This window comes from Pleurodeles waltl, chromosome 3_1 (genome assembly GCF_031143425.1).
Source record: "Pleurodeles waltl isolate 20211129_DDA chromosome 3_1, aPleWal1.hap1.20221129, whole genome shotgun sequence".
NCBI lineage: Eukaryota > Metazoa > Chordata > Amphibia > Caudata > Salamandridae > Pleurodeles > Pleurodeles waltl.
In genome coordinates this window covers 1,692,559,306-1,692,581,156 of record NC_090440.1, presented here as the reverse complement: position 1 = coordinate 1,692,581,156, position 21,851 = coordinate 1,692,559,306, and the positions used below count along the sequence as shown (strand labels likewise).

Genomic DNA, 21,851 nt, shown 5'->3' with positions numbered 1-21,851 from the left:
CCCTTTCCTTTGTGCAGGGATCGGGGATTTCTGGTCTGGTTCACACCAGATTATACAAGGAGGCACCAAATGTGCCCTTCAAAGCAGTCTGGTGGTGCGGTGAGGAAACCCCTTCCCAGCCCGTAACACCTATTTCCAAGGGAGAGGGTGTTGCAATCCTTTGTTCTGCCTTCCCCTGCTTGGGCTGGCCAAGTAGCAGTAAGGAAGAAAACTGTCTGAGGGACTGCAGCAGCGTGGGCTGCTCGCACACTCTGGAAGACTGGTAGGCGGAATACTGGGGGGACCTCTAAGGAGCCCCCAGAGTGCATGGAACCATGCCACCAATACTGCCCTTTGGGCTGAAAGGGCCTACCATAGTGTTGACTTAGTGACCTGATGTAGTGACTAGTGGTGAAAGGGTCTATGCACCTTTTCACGCAAGCTGCAAATGGCAAGCCTGCAGACAGTTTGCATGGGCTCCCATGAGTGGCATAATACATGCTGCAGCTCATGAGGGCCCTCTGGTGTACCAATTCACTAGGTACCTAGTACCATATACTGGAGACTTACAGGAATACACAAGAATGCCAATTGTGGGGTGTAAAGGGTACCAAGGCAACCAAATTTAGAGGAGAGCGCACAATCCCTGGGGTCCTGGTTAGCAGGATCCCAGTGAAAACAGTCTAAGCACACTGATAACAGGCAGAGTGTGTGTGTGTGTCTGGGGGAGGGGCTGGGGCTAACCATGCCAAAAAGTAACTTTCCTACACTCAGAAGAACACATAATAAATGCCAAGAGATCCTCATATTAAGTGGTTCTGAATCCAATTAGCTCACATTTGGGTGGAACTTTGAGCAGTGGTGGAATTGAAGGTGATGAATAATGCAAATGAAACACCCATGGGATGACAAACAACTCCAAAAGTCCTAGCAAACAAACTCTTGGAACAAAATATCCTGCGTTTACACTGGTGCTGGTTGCAAAAAGCTTTATTTTAGTGGTCTACCAATGTTTAAGTCTTAAAGCACCCCCTTTAGTATCTAACATTTGTGATTTTCTAAGGTGAGATTACTCAGGTAAGTAGCCTATATAATCCTTCGACATTAGGCTGCTAATTGAACCACTTTGTCTACTCCATACAGTTCCCAATGCACCTCAAACTCCAAAGAGTTTCCTTGAACCAATTGCCTATTTAGTTTGGATATTACATGACACTTGAGTTTCCACTAGCCTAGGTGGCCCCCAAATTGCACAAAGCTACCCACTTGCCAGCATCTCCTGCTACTGTTATTTGTCCTAAAGCAAAAGGTCTATATTGATCACCACTAGATATCCAGAAACAGGAGGGAGAACATGCTGCGTATTTGCTTCCAATGCTGCTGGGCCAAATGAATGGAGTAGCGACGCTCAGAGCCGATCAGAGCAGATACCATAGACACAGAAAAAGAAACTCCAAAAGGGCAATAAGGGAGCGGAATATCCACCAAATGCACTGTATTTGTTTCTCCACAGAAAAGACACAACCCCTAATGGTGTACAAAGTGGCACATATGCCTATGAACTAGGTAGCAGACTGGTGTCAATGATTAGCCAAATTTAGTTAAAACCACCAAGCGTGGAGAAGATTACATGTCTCTTGTATAGATGCCTTTACGTCAGCTCAAGTGTTGGTTTCTGCCAAAACATTTCGTGAGTTAGGGAAATACCTGAAATTCTTTTCTTTGGGGTGGACTGGAGGATGAACCATGCCAGCTTGTGAGTGAGGGCCCAGTATCCTTTAATAAAACTAGTCTTGCTACAGAAGACTCGTGGTAGTTTCCACATCGGTTAGTTTTGCATAGGTCTGTTGCAGTGTGTAAGGAAATGCCTCCTTGGCATGGTTACCTGCTAACTTTTTGCCTTTGTTAATGCCAAGTTTTGGTTGAAAGTGTGCTGGGAGCCTGCTAACCAGTTAATAAACAGATAAGAGGCACTCGTTACGTAGACACTTATATAACAATGAGTCCAGAAATTCGTATCTGCTGTAGTCACTACAATTGTCCTTTGAAAAAGAACACCATGCTATGCGTCTTTAGGATGGTGTTAAATATGAACAGAATAACTGAAGAGGCGAGGCAGTCTCCAATGCAGTTCCAAAAACTCTTGAACTTTAATATTAGTGTCCAAATGCAATCCTTTCAGTTACACAGCAACACAACCATGAGTCATAGTCTTGATACATCTTGTTCCAATCAAACCCCACAGCCAACACGTGTTTCGTCCAGGGGAAACACCATCGAAGGCTGGATGTACTGGTAGAAAAGTAGAGAAGTTCAAGTAAATCACTGCCACAAAGAAAGGCTTATGCTGCCCTCAAAAGTCAATTCTCACATCAGCCATGGTACTACTGGCATTTTCTCAAGAGCCATTCTCAATGCTGGGCATTCAACCTCACCTCATCAACTGCAATAATGTATCTTCCACCTTCTAGGGAGGGACAGGCAGCTCAAACAAGTTACTGACCATAAGTAACACTTTTTCAAGTGGATATTCCATCTAACCACAATCCCATGTTCTACTCCTCTGGCCTGAATTTCAACAGTAATTGCTTTTGCACACCAGCAGGTGGTGCACAGCTAGGACCCACTTCATCTTTGGAAATGTCTGGGGTCTTCTTGGAAGCTGAGAACCTGCGCTTCCTTTTTGCCCAAGGTTTTCTCTCCCTTCTACATGAGCCAGTCCTCCCTGCCCTTTTCTCTCCACCACATCCATCAAAAGTGGGAGAGAGCCTCTACTAGCTTGACCAGAGGAGCCCCCCTCAGTTTTTTTTATAGTGTGCACAAATGAATACTCTGTAGACCAGCTCTTCGTGAGTTTTACTAATACCAAGAAAGGGAGGGTAGAACGGATACTGTACACATTTATCGTCCTGTGCATAAAGACATGCTGTGCCTCATCTTTTAGAATAATCTCAGAAGGAACTCCTCTCAGGGCCCACTCAACTGGAGCCAAAGGTGTCTTGACTGTGTTGACGAGGGGCATTCCCATCCTAGACTTCTACCAAAGTTTGACATGGGCATCCATTCAACTTGTACTACTGCTTCAAAAGTAAAATCTGCAGAGAAGAGCATTATGCCCGCTCAGTTCTACAGGACTTTTTGTTACGGGTCCACATCTTAGACTATCCACTTTTTCTGAAGTACTGCATGAGCCTCAATTCTAATGGTGAGGAGTATGCTTTTAGAAGTATAGCAGAAGAAGTCAATTACCTTCAGTAATGCTAATTTTGGTGCATACTTCAACCGCACATTCCTACCACACACCCCTCCCCTCTCTCTGGAGCCGACTCCAGTTTCTGTTAAAAATGTCCAAAGTTATATTAGCAAACAGTCACCTCCATTTTGTCCTGAAGCATCCCCATCTGAAGGTGAGAAAAATAAAAACAACAACACGCAGGGGTGGTGCCAGATCTAGGCTGGAACTTGGAGTATTCAAAAGGACCAAAAAGTCATACAAGTCCTCTCTAATGACTTGACTGTCTAGAGATAAGTGCTTGATGAATTTCTAGAACATGAATACACAATCAACGCCGTTGAGGCAGCTTTAATTTATGTGGAATGAGCTCATAGGCCCAGAGAGGGTTCCTTTTTGGCTACAGCAGAGAATATCTTTATGCACTGGACAATCCACCCAGAGAGTGTCCATTTCAACACTGCTTTCCTGTCGTAAGACCAGAAAAGCCCACAAATAGCAGATTCTCCACAAGATATTCCCATGTGCACTATATGTTAAAAAAAAAAAATAAATAATGGTTCTCTTTGGATCAAGTCGATGGAGCCCTTCTTTTTCTTTTGAGGGATTTGGCAGAGGATTAACCAAAAAAATCACAGAGGGTCGGATCCATGTGGAAGGCAATACTTGTCAAAAACTAAGCCTGGGTTTTTAACACCAATTTGTCAGTTAAAAAAAATAAAAGAAAAACGTTTTGATGGTGAGAATCAGAAGAAAACTATTGTGCACAGGCTCGAACGACGTGCACATCAGAAATGTAAGGAAAAGGTTAAGGTTCTATTGAGGCATAATGAAGAGCCTTGGAAGAAACATGCTCAAACCTTTTTACATCTTCATCACAACAGGAGACTTGAATATAAAAGGTTGGTCAGGAAAACATAAATTCAGGAGAACGTATAACCTTTAATTGTGCCAAATGCAAAGTAGCAGAGGGTCAAAAATAAGGCAACAGAACAGCTGATAAGTTGTCCTTCAGGGGATCAAGCAGATGGTCCCTACACCAAGCCACATTTCTTTATATGCCCCAAACTGCTGAATATAATTGAGGGACCCTAAGCCGGAAGAAACGTCCAAAACTTCAGCAGGTAAATCGAAACTGCACAATTTTTGTTGCTTAATTTCCATGTATGGAGGTGTTGAATTTGGGGATTTGGGTGCAGGACCCTACTTTGTTGCTTCGGAGAGCCCTCCAGGTGCTGAACCACAAGGAAAATGCCCTGATGGTCCAGCCATGCCCAGAGGCACAGGACCTCTTGACATAGAGTCCATGATCCCACCCCTTCCTGTTTGATGGAATACCACATGGGCTATAGAGTTGTCCATGAACACTTGCACCCGCCTCCCCTTGATGGAGGGTAGGAAGGCCTTTAATGCCAGTCAGATCGCCTGTAACTCCAGCAGGTTGATGTGGAGTCTGCATTCTGCCAGAGTACTTTCATCTTCACCTGTGGATGTATCCTAGGAGGCCACTGTATCCGAAGAGTTACACTGTCACTACTGTGAGATCTGAGTGAGGAAGAGGGAGGGGTCTACCACTGACCCAGTCGCAGTTCATCGGCCACCACTGCAGATCTTTCGCAGTTCTTTTCAAGGTCTGGACCATGTCGGAAAGATACCCCTGATGCTGTGCCCATAGGAACTTCAGGTCCTACTGTAGGGCCTGCATATGCCAGCAATCATGTTGTATGCAGGAGAGCATGAGTCCCAACAGCCTCAGTCTCACTGACATCCATGATAGAGGCTGAGACATTGGTATCATAGGCTGAATATCCATGGCTTGCAGCTCGGGAGGATAAGTGCGTTCAGAAGACCTCCAAGGAAAGGGAGCATCTGAGAGGGAGGCAGGTGGCACATTTATAGTGAACCTCAGTGAATGCAGGAGGTCCACTGTAGTCTGGGAGGTGGAGACGACAGCCCGGGACGAGCCCGCCATCAACAGCCAATTGTCAAGATAGGTAGAAGACTGACACTTCTGATTTCCGCAGGCGAGCTGCAACCACCGGCATCACCTAGGTGAACACGCGGGGGGAGCTGGTCAGGCCAAAAGGGAGCACGGCAAACAGGAAATGCTCACGGCCCACCGTGCACCTCAGGTAATGTCTGAGGCTGGCAGGATGAGAATTTGGAAATATGCGCCCTCCAAGTCAAATGCTACCATTCAGTCTTCAGGGTCCAGGGCAGACAGAACCGAGCCAAGGTAAGCATGCTTAATTTCTCCATGTTGAGGAAGTAGTTGAGGGGCTGCAGGTCTAGAATAGGACTAAGGACACCATACTTCTTGGGCCAGAAAGTATTGGGAATAGCAACCACAACCTACTTCTGGCATTGGGACTCTCTCTATGGCTCCCTTAGCCAAGAGAGCTGCAACTTCCTTGCGGAGAGGAGAAAAATGATCCACTGTCAGCCTGTTTCGAGATGGTGGAGGAGTGATTGGGTTTTACTGACAGACAAGGAAGAAAGCAGTCCTGGGTTGCTTGTTTTCCGGTTCAGGGATGACCTGGCCTGACAGTTCTGACTGGACTGTTTTTAGTGAAGCAGGGTCATGGCTTATTTGTATTTGGCTGGGTCCAAACTGAGGTGGCATGGTGGCTAAACAACAAAGCATTGGGATGCTGTCCAAGAGACTGCGAGTGGCTGAGATTAATTCAAGCATTCCAATCAACATACTGTTGTTGTCACAGTATGGGTAAATCACCCCTTCTTGCCTACACTGGCGAGTGGATATGTTAACATGTACAATGTACTGTTACTTAATATACAAACCTGCAACCCCTATTACATTTAAGTGTTCTGCAACAGGTGGTGGACTTACCACAGAAAGAATTTTGGAGCATTCCACAGCACAGTCAGTTACTTTGAGTCTCCCCTGGGTTCTTACACGGAGGCCTTGTTTAATACATGCTTGTTTTCAGCCGTCTAGGGAGACACAGGGTCAGCATCGGCACCCACCATACGTAATCCTGACACCCATACTTTTGTAACCAAGCACAATTTAGGGAGTAACATGCTACCCATCTACAGAAATGTACATCATGGCCTAGCCATTTATTTGCATGTTTCAATAAATGTAGCTGCAATGCAATATGGTGGTCGCTTATGACACTGGTGCTTAACCTGTGATATGTGGAGCTGACGGTCCAATACAGTTGAGACGATTAATTAACATTAGTAGATTCATTATCTATTTACACACACACACACACACACACACAAAAGAACATTTCAAAATGCTCTGTAAATGAGAAACAAAGTGAAATGTGACGCTAAAAATTACGTCTGTATCTGTAACTTGATTTGTGGGAGAAGAGCAAGTAGAACAAACTATTTTGCATGGACCATTGGTGGCCTCAATGGAACCACTAGTATAAGCACACAAAAACAAAGTATGCATCAGGAGCAAAAATTATAGTGATATGCTGGAGTCTAGCAGATTGCTTTGTCTTTTAGAAATCATACCAAGTTGTGAAAAAGCACCAACCTTCCCATTACGTTTTCGATTTTAGTATTTTTTTTTTCTTGTGAATTAAATGAAATTTAAAAATTTGCATATTTGTTTGACTCACAATTGTTTTTGCATTTTTTGTACTGCTTTGAAGTTCAAATTGTAGAAATTGCTTCGTCTGTAGTCCCCAGCTTCGACTAGTGGTTCCGAGGGGGTCCACAGAGGTCGAATGGTCAAGAACTACTGGCCTAGGGTACTGAGTAGACAGTTCCAAATCAGAAAAATAGAATGCTAGAGTGCTGTGCAAGGGTCCAACAGAATGAAAGAAGACAGCTCAGGTGTTATCAAGTCATACTACAAAAACTATATGTCAGTAGTATAAAATATACGCTAACATACACTATTGAAAACACGTATGAACCCGAATACTACAGTTACAAATAACAGTAGAATCTGTTTTACCTGTACACCTAATTCCTCTCACAAATTAATAGGTCAAAGGGAGAAGGGGAGGAGAAGTTGAAGTGAATTCAAGAGAGACTTCTAGGTATGGATAACACATATGATGTTTTTAGAAATCTTGGGTTCAGACCAGTATTTCACTATTCAGGACCATTTCTTGTGCGTTTCAAATCAGATGCATACATAAATAGTCCCAAAGGGCAGCAATGCAGCTCTTACATTCACCGCCAACACCCAGAGTTAAAGTGGGAAAGCCTATCAGCACTACCCACAAATAAATATCTGTGTACTTTCTCAAAAGTTGGCTAAGAGAGCACTGCAGTCAACAGTTCAGGTAAATTAAAGCAGGATAACAGTTACAGTTTAATAAAGAGGAGAATGCAGAGTGGAAGATACATAAGTATTGAACGCATGGGTTCGACTATTGTAAGAAAAACGTGCTGCAGGTCAGGAATGCTATCAATTGGCAAAAGTAGTGGGCAGGTTTTACTGCAAAGGACACAATCTGGGGGTAAAGGCAACTGAGATATTAAAGGGTGGTTGAGGTTATTGGGTTTGGATTGTTCTACAGATCAGGCTTTCAAGCCTGAAGTGTACTTGTATTTGTGTGTACTATTTAACTACTGGTATCTCAGCTGATGGCAATTAAGGATGGAGATATAAGGGACTTATATAATTTACAATGGCATAATAAACAATGGGCAGCTGCCTCAGGTGCACAGCCCAATGAGAGCGAAAATCTATATATATGGAGTTAAATGTATTCATGATCTTACCAATTGCTCTCTGTCCAGTTTCCATTGTTTCTCTTTATCTGCACCTGCTTGCTGTTCTCGCAATTTCGCCTTATCCCGCTCTTCCTGCTTATTCTTCTCTTGCTCTCTAATGCTACGGAGACGTGCCTCTAGCTGGTCACGCTCGGACTGTAAAGCAGTCTCTCGCTCTCGCTGAGCTTCAAGAAATGTCAGGACTTCCTGCTTTTGAGTCTTCATGGACTCCAACGTGGTTCGCAGTTTGGTGCTCACCTCCTGTTCATTTAGATATTCCTGCTGACAACGGTGCACTTCAGCTTCCAGTTGTCTCTTGGACTGAATCGCCTGCCCCTCTGTTTTCTCCAACATGGCAGCCAAGTTGACAGCACGCTGCTGTTCATTCTCCAACTCCTTCTTCAGATCCTGTACCAAGCTGTGCTCCAGCAGTGACTCCCTCTGTCGCCACTGGTGCTCTTCATCACTTTGCTTCTTGCTGATTTGCTCCAGCATAGCACGTTCGTGCTGGAGTGTGCTAGATAGCTCTGCCGAATGGGTTTTCTCAAGTTCCAGATTGTGCTGCATCTCCAAGAGTTTTCCACGCTCCTGGGACAGCAAAGCGTCACAGCGCGATTGCTCAATCTGAAGCTCTTTCCGTAGGTTGTTGGCAGAAGCCTTTTCATGATCCAGGGATACAGAAAGCTGCTTATTTTGAGAGTGAAGCTCTTCCAAAGCATTTTCCAACTCCTGTAGAGAAGAGAATGTAACAGTATGTAGGTTAGCAATGCCCCATCATTAAGACCAACAGGCACTCTCAGAGTGTAGAAACTAACTGTTGCTATATGACAAAGTCACACTGCAAAGGAAACAAATGCACATACTTCTTTATTTAAATAACCTACAAAGACTAAACAAGGATTTGCAATGCAACGGGTCTTGCATTTGCTCGAGTTAGAGCTATTAGCGTTGTAAACTCCTAACCGGACTTTGCTTGCTACATAAATTGAAAGAAAAGAAAAAAAAAAAAACACAAGTGCAATTGCACTATGTAAAACCCAGCGCTGCGTGGAAAATAAAAAGATAAAGTAGTGCAGAAACATGGAGCCTTGTATGTTTTCAGTAGTTGGGCAGTTCACACGAGGAGGGCTAAACACCAGAAAAGGCATGACGTATGCATGCCTTTCACTAATGAAATCAAGCAGATTTTAAAAGGCAAGCCCACGAACCAATGAAACAAATGTTACTTACCTGTAACTGTAGTTCTCCAGTATTGGACACTTTCATAGATTCAGATGCTTGAAATACTTCCCCGTCGTCGAGATGGGAGTCCCCAGTGGAATATAAAACCAGGCCTAAATATGTATGCACACAATACATGAAGCTGGCCTCAGTACAATAACCCATCATAGTCGTTTTGTAAAATAGACCCAAACTCAAACTTAAACCAATCAGATTGCCTCACCCCTCTAGCACCTCCTGTGAGGAGCTGCCTTCCCTCAGATTTTCCGAGCTCAAGTGCTGAAATAACCCAGCGCAATGAAAAGAGAGAAGGTGAGTTCCTCCAGGGAGGCGGGCGAGCCGCATGTGAATCTATGAAAGTGTCCAATACTGGAGAACTACAGTTACAGGTAAGTAACTTATTTCTTACTCCAGTATTGGAACTTTCATAGATTCACATGCTTGAATAGAGAAACAAGCAGTAAGTAACACATTTTCTGTCCCAAGAAATATTGTCTATCTCAATCATTATAAACAGTGTCATTAGACAGTTACATGCAGAGCAATAAAATAAAGCTGTAAACACAAATATATGAATATGCAAGAAAAGTACGTAAATAACAACCAGAAAATGTGATTAAATCAGAAGTGGATGGAGGGAAACAAACAGCTCACCCTCTGAACAAATGTCTAAGAACTGCTTGACCCACCGCGCCATCAAGGAGAGTCTCAGCATCCAGGCAGTAGTGCTTCGTGAAGGCGTGCGTTGTCCTCCACGTGGCTGCACGACAGATGTCTGGAAGGGATACCCCAAGAAGAGTGCACAAGAAGAGGATACTGCTCGTGTAGAATGTGCACGAACTTTACTGTCCAGCGGTCGACCAGCTTTTTGGTGGCAAAAGGCTATGGCACTAGAAATCCATCTGGAGATTGTTTGTTTAGAAACAGGAAGAACGCTCCTGGGTGCACTAAATGCCACGAACAGTTGACTGGATTTTCTAATAGAGGATGTCCGATGCAAATAAAATTTAAGGCATCGCTTGACATCAAAAGAAAGCAGCAATCTTTCTGCCCCAGTCTAGGGCCGCGGCAAGAAAGTCTTTAGGGCCACTGGTTCGTTAATGTGGAAATCAGTTGGCACCTTTGGGATAAATTTCGGGTTTGTCCGTAGGATGACTGTCGTCTGTAAATCTCATGAAAGACTCTTGGATGGTAAAGGCTCGAATTTTCCTTACTCTGCAAGCAGATGTCAAGGCTAATAGGAGCGCTACCTTCCAGGTAAGATACTTAATGTCTGATTTATGAATAGGTTTGAATGGCTCCTTTATCAACTGTGTTAAGACTGTATTCAGTTGCCAAAATGGAGGAGGTCATTTGGCTGAAGGAAAGGATCGGAATAAGCCCTACATAAAATGCTTTATCAGTCGTTTATACCTGGAGATAGCAGCTAAGTGGACATTAATGGAAGCATGGGCGAGACCAGACTTCGCCAGGTGGAGAATGTACAGTAAAACTTGTTCTGGAGAAGATGTAAGCGGATGAATGTTATTCGCAGAACACCATAAACAAAACTGCTTGCATTTTAAGGTATGTCTTATTGGTGCTATCTGCACGTGCTTTATCTAAAACTGTTTCACAGTCCATGAGAATATTTAGATTGAACTCAGGAGCCATGCACATAACCTGAGATGCTTGGGATCCGGATGCCTCACTTGGCCCTGGCGGATGGTGAGCAGGTCCAGAATGGGTGCTAACTTGATGGGAGGACACGAGGATAGCAACAGAAGCTCCGTGTACCACGGTTTACGTGGCCAAGCTGCAGCAGTTATAATTATCTGGCAGGGCTCCGATTTGATCTTGCTAATGACCCGAGGAAGAAGGGGTATCGGAAGAAAGGCGTAAGCATAAATCCCTGACCATGCTATCGAAAGGGCATTTCCCCACAACCCTGGTTGGGGATGCCAGCTTGCATAAAACCAGCATTTCGTATTCTGAGACGTCTCGAAGAAGTCCAGGTTCGGTGTCCCCCACCTGCGGAAGACTGCATCCAGCCTTGTCTGGTTCAGCTCCCACTAGTGTGAAGATGTGCTTAGCCTGCTTAATTAGTCTGCTATGGTGTTGCTGACTCCCGGGAGATGTTCCGCCCGTATGTGCACTGAATTCTGAATGCAGCAGGTCCAGATGAGCTGAGCTTCTGTGGAAAGTAAGCGAGACCGAATTCCGTCTTGCTTGTTTATGTAGTGCCTGGTGGTCGTGTTGTCCGTCCGACGAACCTCGGATTTTCGGTAGAAAAGCATGTAGTGCAAGGTACATAGCTTTGAGTTCGAGGAGGTTGACATGCAGCGTCGAATGAGAATTGGGCCATCTGCCACTGATTGCAGATCTTGGAGACATGCTCCCCACCCCCTCCATCTAAGCATCCGTCGTGACGGTGAACAGAGGGATTTGATTCAGAAACTCCAGACCTACTGAAATGTTTGCAGGCCACCACTGGAGGGAGTGGACCATCCTTGGTGTTATGTGAAGGATGTCCCCGAAGGACCCTTGCGCCTGCTCCTGTTTGTCGAGCTCTTCCTGCAGAGGGCACATCCGAAGACGACAGTGCGCAACTAGGCTGATACAGGAGGACATGATCCCAAGTAATGATATGAACCTCTGAATTGAGAGACTTTATTCTTCTAACTGAGTCTGCCAAGGTCAAAAGCTTGAGTTGACGTTCTTCTGCAGGAAAGGCTTTTACAAGAGTCGTGTCAAATACAGCACCCAGAAACACTATCCTTCTGGTAGGTTGAAGCTGTGAATTGTCTCTGTTGAGAGTGAGACCTAGTTGTTGGAAAAGACGTAACGTGGTCATGAGGGAGTGACTTAGAGCAGAGATATTCGGAGCCTTTAGTAACCAATCGTCCAGATATGGGAATATCTGGAGCTTGAGACGTCTCAGATATGCAGCCACTGGGGCTAAGTATTTTGTGAAAATCCAGGGTGCGGATTGGAGTCCGAAGGGTAGCACTCTGAACTGAAAGTGCTGGCCGGCTACCATGAATCTCAGAAATGTCCTGTGCTTGGGGTGAATGGGAACGTGGAAATACGCATCCAGAAGATCTAGGTAAGCCATAAAGTCGCCTCTGTTGAGAAGCTGTAGTACATCCTTCAAAGTTACCATTCGAAAGGATTGCTTTTTGAGATATTTGTTAAGCTGCCTCAGGTCCAGGACGGGCCACCACAGACGGGACTTCTTTCTGATGAGGAAGAATCGAGAGTAAAAACCTCTCCCTCGCTGCAAAGAGGGTACCACCTCTATCGCCCCTTTGGAAAAATGTTCGTTATCTCTAGGAGGAGGAGATGTAGATGTTGTTGACACTCCCGGGAAGGTGGTGTTTCGGGAAGCCTGGAAGTGAATTCTAGTAGAGGGCCATGAGTTATGATATCCAGAAGCCACTTGTTGCTTGTGATCCGACTCCAACGACGTAGGTGACGCGAAGAGGAGGGAGGGGTAGCCGCCCCCTGGAGGCTGTCATTACCTGCGCAAGGTGTCTTTGGACTGTTGTCCCGATCTTCCTCTAGGAGGAGGTCTGCTGTATGCTGCCGCTGGAGGCTGCCTTTGTTGGTACTGGGGTCTGGATGACTGATTCTGGGAGGAGTAGGCTGGATAACGAAAAGGCTGGTAGCCACCTCGAAAAGAGGAGTGGCCTCTACCCCTGGCTCTCTGAAAGGGAGTACGCTTGTACTGTAGGGATCCCAACAGCCCGGCAGTATCAGTATCAGCCTTGATCGCCTGAAGGGCATCGTCGACATGCTTGCCGAACAGGTCTTGGCCATCGAATGGAAGATCCAGGATCTTTGTTTGGACATCCGGCCTGACATTAGTGGCGTTGAGCTATCCTTGGCGCCCTAAGACTGATGAACCGGTCAGAAGCCTAAATCCCATGGCCGCAATGTCCAGGGCACAGTCAATTACTTCTGCAGATGTTCGTTGACCCTCCATAATGATCTTTTTAGCGTCTGACTTGTTGGTATCTGAAAGATCCTCTACAGAGTGGGCGATGTCAGACCACAGCTACCTGTCGTATCTGCCCAGTAGTGCCAAAGAATTTGCTGCACAGACCACAATTGCCGACATAGAAGAGAACCTCTTCCCGATACTGTCCAAGCGCCTTCCGTCCTTATGAGGATGGGCCGATAAAGGCGCTGAAAGGTTCTCGGAGCATGTCTGGGCAGCTGGGGAAACCAGAGTCTGGTTTTGGGTGACCCACTAGGCACGCAGGAGCGTCTTCTGTTGCCTTATATTTTTTGTCCAGCTTTGGAAACAACGCTGGCACGGTCGCTGGGTTGTTCAAAATCTTCAGCCCCTGACTCCAGACATGGTAAATGATCGGGATAGCCTTAACAGATTTTCTGTGTGGCTCTTTAAAATCATACAGAAAACAGTCCTGCTGAGTAGATGGAAACTGCAGCTCAAACCTCATTGCAGCTTTCTCTAAGAGGTTATGGAAAGAGCCAATATCCTCAGGAGGAGATTCGACTGAGAATGGCTTCGGTGAAGGGGGAGCCGGGAGCACATACTCATCCCATTCGTCCTGGTCCGAGAGAACCTCTCTTTCCTCTGCTGCTTCATCAGAAGAGGCCTGGACCTGAGGATTCTGCGGAGCCTGAAGAGGAACTTGTGGAGTAGTAGGAAAAACTGGCAGAGGTGCTGGAGTAGCCGGAAAGAAACTGCTGGTGTGGGATCTTTCCTCGGCTGATGGTAGAAGCGTTCTCTGTAGTCCACCAGCATAGTCTGGAGTTCAGACACCAGACCGGAGGGCAGAGATACTGTTCCCTGCTGTTGTGGTACTGGGTCATAGTACTGTTGGCCATAATATGAATCGCCGTCCGAGTACTCCTGGCATTTCACGTGTAGCTGTGAAGGACTTTTAGCTACTCCAAACATTGTATCTTGATCTGAGCTCTCATCATCCTCATCTAAAAACCTAGATGGCAAGAGTCTTGGAACTTTGCTCGGAGACGTAACAGAAGGTGTTAAACGAGCTTCAGAGCGCTTTTTAAGCGGAGTATGTTGTGCAGGTTGACCCAAAAGTAACAGATGGTCTTTGTCTTTTCGTTGGAAGCAATCCTGTTGTTGAAGACAAGAAACCACTTGTCATCGATGGGGGCGTCGACGATACCATCGTCGCTGGAAACATTGTTGCGGACGATGGTTGGACCATCGACGAGAGCGTCGTCGACGGAGGTGTCATCGGAATCAGGGTCGACTGTGCAGAGCTAGGCTTCTTAAATCTGTGAAGCACTTTAGGAGGAGTGGCCAGCTCTGAAGCAGTTTTCTTTGCTTTTTTGAGGGATTCTGTACCCAGTTTTTTCTTCTGTGGAGAGCCATGCTTTGATGTCTTTTTCCTAGGTGGCTCTTGACCCTCAGTAATTTCTTGTTTTCTTTTACGAGGTGTTTTAGGGGCAGGGGCAGAAATCGAAGAAGAGGCACTGCCTCATCAGAGGCAGTGTGTCCAGTCTTACCTCTTTGCAGCCACAACAGAAGGTGCCCCTCCCTGTCCTTCAGGGTCTTAGTAGAAAACTTCCTGCAGATTTTGCAGTCCTTATTCTTGTGGCTGGGGTACAGGCAGTAAATACACGCCACATGTGGATCTTCCACATATAATCTCTTTTTTAAACATGAGGCTCAAGATCTGAAAAGGCCTTTCTTTGGTGTCTGACATGGCAGCCAGTTTGAATCACCAGAGTAGATAGAAATATCCCAAAGCTGTAGAAACCGGTCTACTGGCAGAAAAGTTTGAGCAGAGCTCAAAGGAGACTCCTCAGCACAACGTGCGGTGGAAAATCTTGCGGAAGGCAGCTCCTCACAGGAGGTTCTATAGGGGAGAGGCTATCTGATTGGTTTAAGTTTGAGTTTGGGTCTATTTTACAAAACAACTATGATGGGTTATTGTACAGAGGCCTACTTCATGTATTGTATGAATACATCTTCAGGCCTGGTTTTCATATTCCACCAGGGACTCCCATCTCGACGACGCACAAATATTCAAGCATGTGAATCTATGAAAGTTCCAATACTGGAGTAAGTGACAGACGTGACATAAGCATGGTTAAGAGCCCAAAGAGAGATTACAAAAGGGACGGAACGCTTGTGTGCTCGACCCTAGAAAAATAGACCTGGCAAGCATGTGAAATAAAAGAATATGGGGAACGTTTATGCACCAATTGACTGCTCACACACAGATTACTCAGTCATTCATCAAATGGATGCATATAACCATAACACATTTCTGCAGTGAAGTAGCAGCAATTGGAGGTCCCCAGACAGGAAAAACAAAGGCCATGGGATTGAGAAATAAAACATGGGATGCTAATAAAATATTAGCAGCTCCCAGTACACAACTGTGAGACGGGGTGGTGGGAAGGAAAGCATCACATATGACATAAAAACTAGTCTCTTGGATTTGGACATCCAAACCAAAACATTCCTTTCAAAATCTTAGAAAAATACTCTAATGAGACACAATAGCACAGGATTGCAGAGATGCTTCGACCAGTATCACAAAAATGTTTGGTAGAGGATGACAAACGGAAGCCTTCTGGTCGATCTCCTACACTGGAATACCTTTTACAATCTTAATGACCTTGTTGATTACGTTCTAAACTAAATGGAGAAGTTGTGTGTACTTAAGTAAGTACAAAGATCTAAAAAGATGGTAAGTAGGCTTAACACCTCATTAAAATCAACTTATAGCCGGACAACCAGGCATGACTATTAGGAACCACAGCCCCATTATGTCCTCACCATGGCAAAAGTAGATACACGGCTATGACATTCACTACAAATCCGTCTGTATAGTAATGTGGGACTACATCACCTAAAATTACCTTTAACATGGGGTTTGGTGTTGTTTGGGTGTGGTAATACCACACCATTCACAGATCCACTCAATGTTGGATAATACAGTAATACTGCCTACATTTCCCCTCGTCAAGATGAAAAAAAAAAAAATGTGCACTGCTTTCCCTGCTATAATTCTGCCAGGTCTTATCTGTGAAAAATGTGGGGTCTCACAACCCCACATAAAATTTCAATTCGGGCACAAACCACTTCTCTTAGAAAATGTATGGCCCACTTAATCTCTCTACATTTTTCACTATGATACCCACTGGCTACTTTTCACTTCCTTTAGCAGTCCCTGTTTGTTTTTCTTCTCTGGTCCAATTCTCAGTTATCCTCTGTTTTAAAAAAATGTATTTGTGCACTATGATGGTTGGGTCACACCTAACAAGAGTGACATTCTTCCTGTTTTTCCTTGTCTAAGTTATGCTTCAATTGGAAGAGGAGCAAAAGCACTTGATTGAGCAGCTGAGTGTTTGCTCTAAGACATTAAGACGTAAGTGAAAGCTCTGTACAGCTAAACTTCAACAAACTCGGAATAAAAGAGGACTACAATGACTTTGGAAAAAAAAAAAACCTTTTCATATTAGCAACCAAAGGCAAAGCATGAAAAAAGTATTCTATGTGGTGTCTTTAACACAGAGAAAAAAAAAAGTCCTGGCACTCTAGAGGATGATATATTGAAAGACATGATTCGTTCGGGTTCTGTAATCTTCATTGCAGTCAAATATTGTAATAATTTCCTGCTGCCTGCGTGTACCCCTCAACCGTCAAAATCAATACTGCCCATAAAATTACATACTTACGGTGCCACTGTCCATAGGAGCTGTAGCACAGCTTTTCCCAGCTTCACAACATAAGCCTCAGACTGCACTTTCTTCATAATGATAGAAAGAAGTTTACTTTTTTCATTTCAAAGGCTAAAATCGCGTTTTAAATGCACTCTTTTGAACATTTTACAATGTGCATGTGAAAACTCTATCCACAGATGGCCTGAAGGGTGCTGTGCCTCATAGGGACAGAGGCATCTGTTTACATAATTCTATGGACACATTACATTTGAAGTATTCAAGCTACAGGGAATTATTCCAACATTTAGGACTACCAATTAAAATCCTATGATGCAAAACAAAGATTACATGCTCTTTAAAGAAAAAAAACACACAAAAATACTGACCTTCAATCAGAATGACAAACTAACCAAACAGTATTTTAAAAGTAGAGCTGCAATAAATCCTCCAAATCATGAACGCTCCAAACATCCTTTGCCAAATGTAAATTCATAAATGTTAACACTACCCACAGAATTTACGGCACCTTCCAACACGGACCTTTGGGGTAATTATTTTTTAATGATCAGCCACCAGGATACTAATGAACCTCTTTCAAAATACTGTGCCCTTTATAGTTTAAGGTTTCAAGCAAGCAAATGATGACTACTTGAATCTGCATGACAGTGTCTGGCCCTTTCAAAATGGAGTAGATTGAGGCAAATGATGAACACATCATCCATTACAGTTAAAAACAAATAGACTTCTGAAAAACCACTGCAGTGGAAGATGAGGAGGCAATCAATGTATGTGCATTAAAGCAATGAGATATCTGACATAGGCTGCCAAGTTTATAATAGGATAATTTGTCTATTTTAGGATGTCTACGGATACCTTAAGAGCAAAACAAGGAAGGGAGTAACTAATCTGGCCTCCCAGCCACTTCACAGTTCAGTGATTGCCCTCTACAACACTGGCTGGGGTGAAATTATCATGTCACACAAAAAGAGGAGGTACGTCTAAGACAAAACTTACTGGGGCCCAAGTGAAAACATTACTCCCCAAGTTAGCACAATGCAACACATACTAGGAGTAAAGCACACTGATACCCTAAAGTGCGGTTAAAGTTATCAATTCCGAAACACTAGATTTAAGAAGACTGATGGTCTTTTTCTGGAGTGTAAACTCGTCCTGCCTTCAACTTCTATAGGGGAAGAAATTAAATAAACAAGTTACTTACCTTTGGTACTCTTTCTGGTGGGTACTCTAGCTCCCGCAGATTCCTCACCTTGTGATAATCTTCCAGGCGTCAGCCTGGATGCAGAAATTCAAAAGCAGTACTCCTGCACATCAATATATGGTGTTGTGCTGTCTTTGGGTGGATCCATTCCGAAAGCGACAAACAAGTTACTTGCCTTCGGTAGTGCATTATCTGGTAGAGACAATCTGGCCGCAGACTGTGTCAAATTACGGAATCCTCAAATCATGATATGAATTTCCATAACAAAAAGGGGTTAAGAAATCTGCGGCTAGGTCCTGTCACTACCAGATAATGTGCTACCAAAGTTAAGTAACTTGTACATCTGATAGAGGCAGATTCCTTACTTTCGAAACAGATAGATACTGAAGTCATAACATCCCTGGAGGAGGGTCTGCGAACTGAGACCATTAGAAGTCTCTACCTAGAACAAAACCGGTCGCGAAAAATAGATAAAGACCGGACATTCATTATAATTTAAGTGAGCAATAACGTTCTACAACATAAAAACCTGTGGAAGGTAAGTGACGTCATAAGAAAAAGCACTGGAATAAAATATCCATGATAGTAGGCAAATCTATGTCAGAAGCCAACCAACAATATAAATCTAAATTATTCTCAATCTTAATGGGTTCCGAACCCATGCATGCTCACCCCCATAAGAACTATGAAAAGGACCACAGTAATAAAAGTCAAAGATATTGAAACCAAGGAATAACGTTACCAATGACAGTAGGCTAATTTTGCAAAATGATCCTATGAATGCAAATTTATTTACTCTTACATAGACCACTCGAACTGTGTGTTTGATGCCCGTGAAACACAGATCAGCAGGTAATGCCACTGAACAATACCTCAATGCCATATCAAGACCTGTCCTAACCAGAAAAAAGGTCCATCTCCTGTGGAGAAAGCATAAAGAATGATCTATCAAAAAAAAGTTAAAGACAACAATAGCAACTATTGGCACTGAAGAAGTCTTTTCCCTAGAAAAATTAACTAGAGATGATACAAATACCTGTAGGATATCCCTAATACATATACTGACATAGGAGTAAAATAAACTTCTATGTACTAACAAAAGAAAATGTATATATAGAGATATAAAAATAAATCCAAGTAATCAGTCAGACAATACTGACATAACAGTATTGAAACTATAGAGCATCATACCACTTAGGAAAGCAACAGCCACCCAACCAGTCCGAGTAATGCAAGTTGCCCGAGACACCACCATCAAGCAATAGTAGTTTAAAGATTGAATAATATATTAGGAATGAAGAAGAAACCTTGCTAGCTTACCGGAAGCCAGGGTTAATATGCAACTCTACTATATGACTAGAGTTCCAACTACAGATGATCTAGAAAACTTTTCCAACATTTAAAATCAGAAAATTTAAAGGAATCTTTAACAAAATTAATCAGACCCATTTTGTATATCCCATATAGGGACAACACTCTGCATAGTGTAAACCCAAACCACCAAACACGAGTCAGCTGAATGATGAATATAATTGCACTTAGAGAAACAATGCTTTAATACAGAAATAAAATTCTTCTACAAAAAATAGAAGTTATGAAGCCAACACCTATTCCCTTCACGTACAACAGATATGAACATCTTCATAGAGAAGAAAAAGTACACCGGTAGAGGTAAATTGCCTTCATAAAATAAAGGAAATCTTAAATAATAAAGCAAACGTGTCAGAACAACTCCTAAAGAGTTAAGAATATTAATTACTCTGTACAATAGTGTGAAAATAATCTACAGAGAGACTGCCTCAATGGAGAGTGATAGTAGCATGACAATTCCAAGGTAATGAAAGAGTAATGTTCAAAGAACATGTATAAAGCAACAAATGTTTACACAAAGGTGCAGAATATTCACCAAACTGTAATGGCTATAAGACAAAACTTTAAAGACCAAACAAAGTTTTAAGACCCACAAGATGATAACTTTCTGTTTTATATTGTACTAAATCTAACAAAAGTAGAAAAAGTCTACTACTAAACAAGGTCATGAGACAGGCACCCTCAGTCCTGTATAAACCCATCAACAGATCATCATTCTGCTGATGAACACCCATAAATGAAGCATACGGTCACAAAAATACCACATAGAAGTATAAGAGACACTTCTACACAATAACCATGATTAATAAGAGGAATATATTTTAAATAGCTTAGCAGAAGGTAAAAAATATACTGATACTCCCATGGAGCTACAAATATAAAGTTACCTACAAGGGATACTAAATCTCAAACTTATATCATAAATTAGAAAAAATAACACTACAGAGTGAGAAACTGTACCCACAAGTGAGACTAATATTTTACATGATGAACAATATCAACTCAGTATATATATATATATATATATATATATATATATATATATATATACATATACACATATATATACACACACACATATATGGAAAATGTCACTTACCCAGTGTACATCTGTTCGTGGCATGAGTCGCTGCAGATTCACATGCTGTGCTGTGCACAGTCCGCCGTCTGGTGTTGGGCTCGGAGTGTTACAAGTTGTTTTTCTTCGAAGAAGTCTTTTCGAGTCACGAGACCGAGGGACTCCTCCTACTTCGATTCCATTGCGCATGGGCGTCGACTCCATCTTAGATTGTTTTCCCCGCAGAGGGTGAGGTAGGAGTTGTGTATATTAGTAATAGTGCCCATGCAATGGAATGAATATGTATGTACATAATAAGGTTAAAGTAATATATTTACAAATGTACAAATGTTCAAGATCTACTTCTAAACGGCTACAGGCTCCCGGGGAGGCGGGTGGGCGCATGTGAATCTGCAGCGACTCATGCCACGAACAGATGTACACTGGGTAAGTGACATTTTCCGTTCGATGGCATGTGTAGCTGCAGATACACATGCTGTGCACCGACTAGTAAGCAGTTATCTCCCCAAAAGCGGTGGTTCAGCCCGTAGGAGTTGAAGTAGTTTGAAATAATGTTCTTAGTACAGCCTGACCTACTGTGGCTTGTTGTGCAGTTAACACATCTACACAGTAGTGCTTGGTAAATGTATGAGGCGTAGACCATGTTGCTGCCGTACATATTTCGTTCATTGCAATATTTCCTAGAAAGGCCATGGTAGCCCCTTTCTTTCTGGTTGAGTGTGCCTTTGGTGTAATAGGCAGCTCTCTTTTTGCTTTAAGATAGCAGGTTTGAATACACTTAACTATCCACCTAGCAATGCCTTGTTTTGAAATTGGATTTCCTGTATGAGGTTTTTGAAAGGCAATAAATAGTTGTTTTGTTTTTCTAATTAGTTTGGTTCTGTCAATGTAGTACATTAGTGCTCTTTTGATGTCTAATGTATGTAGTGCTCTTTCAGCTACAGAATCTGGTTGTGGGAAGAACACTGGTAATTCTACTGTTTGATTTAAGTGGAACGGTGAGATAACCTTTGGTAAAAATTTTGGATTTGTTCTTAGAACTACTTTATTTTTATGTATCTGAATAAATGGTTCTTGTATGGTAAATGCTTGAATCTCGCTCACTCTTCTTAGAGATGTGATGGCAATCAAAAATGCAACTTTCCACGTTAAGTATTGCATTTCACAAGAATGCATGGGCTCGAAAGGTGGACCCATGAGTCTTGTTAAGACAATGTTGAGGTTCCATGAAGGAACAGGTGGTGTCCTTGGTGGTATGATTCTCTTTAAGCCTTCCATAAACGCTTTAATGACTGGTATTCTAAATAGTGAAGTTGAATGAGTAATTTGTAGGTAAGCTGATATTGCGGTGAGATGTATTTTTATGGAAGAGAAAGCTAGATTTG

General features: G+C 43.2%; 1 protein-coding gene across 1 annotated transcript in view; it reads right to left on the bottom strand.

Annotated features, from left to right (window-relative positions):
* Positions 1-21,851, bottom strand: part of LOC138285504 (pericentrin-like) — a 542,361-nt gene that overhangs the window by 152,305 nt on the left and 368,205 nt on the right. Inside the window, exon 22 of the mRNA XM_069225495.1 lies at positions 7,931-8,650. Within this exon, the coding sequence (XP_069081596.1) occupies positions 7,931-8,650 (720 nt within the window). The remainder of the gene's footprint in view (positions 1-7,930; positions 8,651-21,851) is intronic.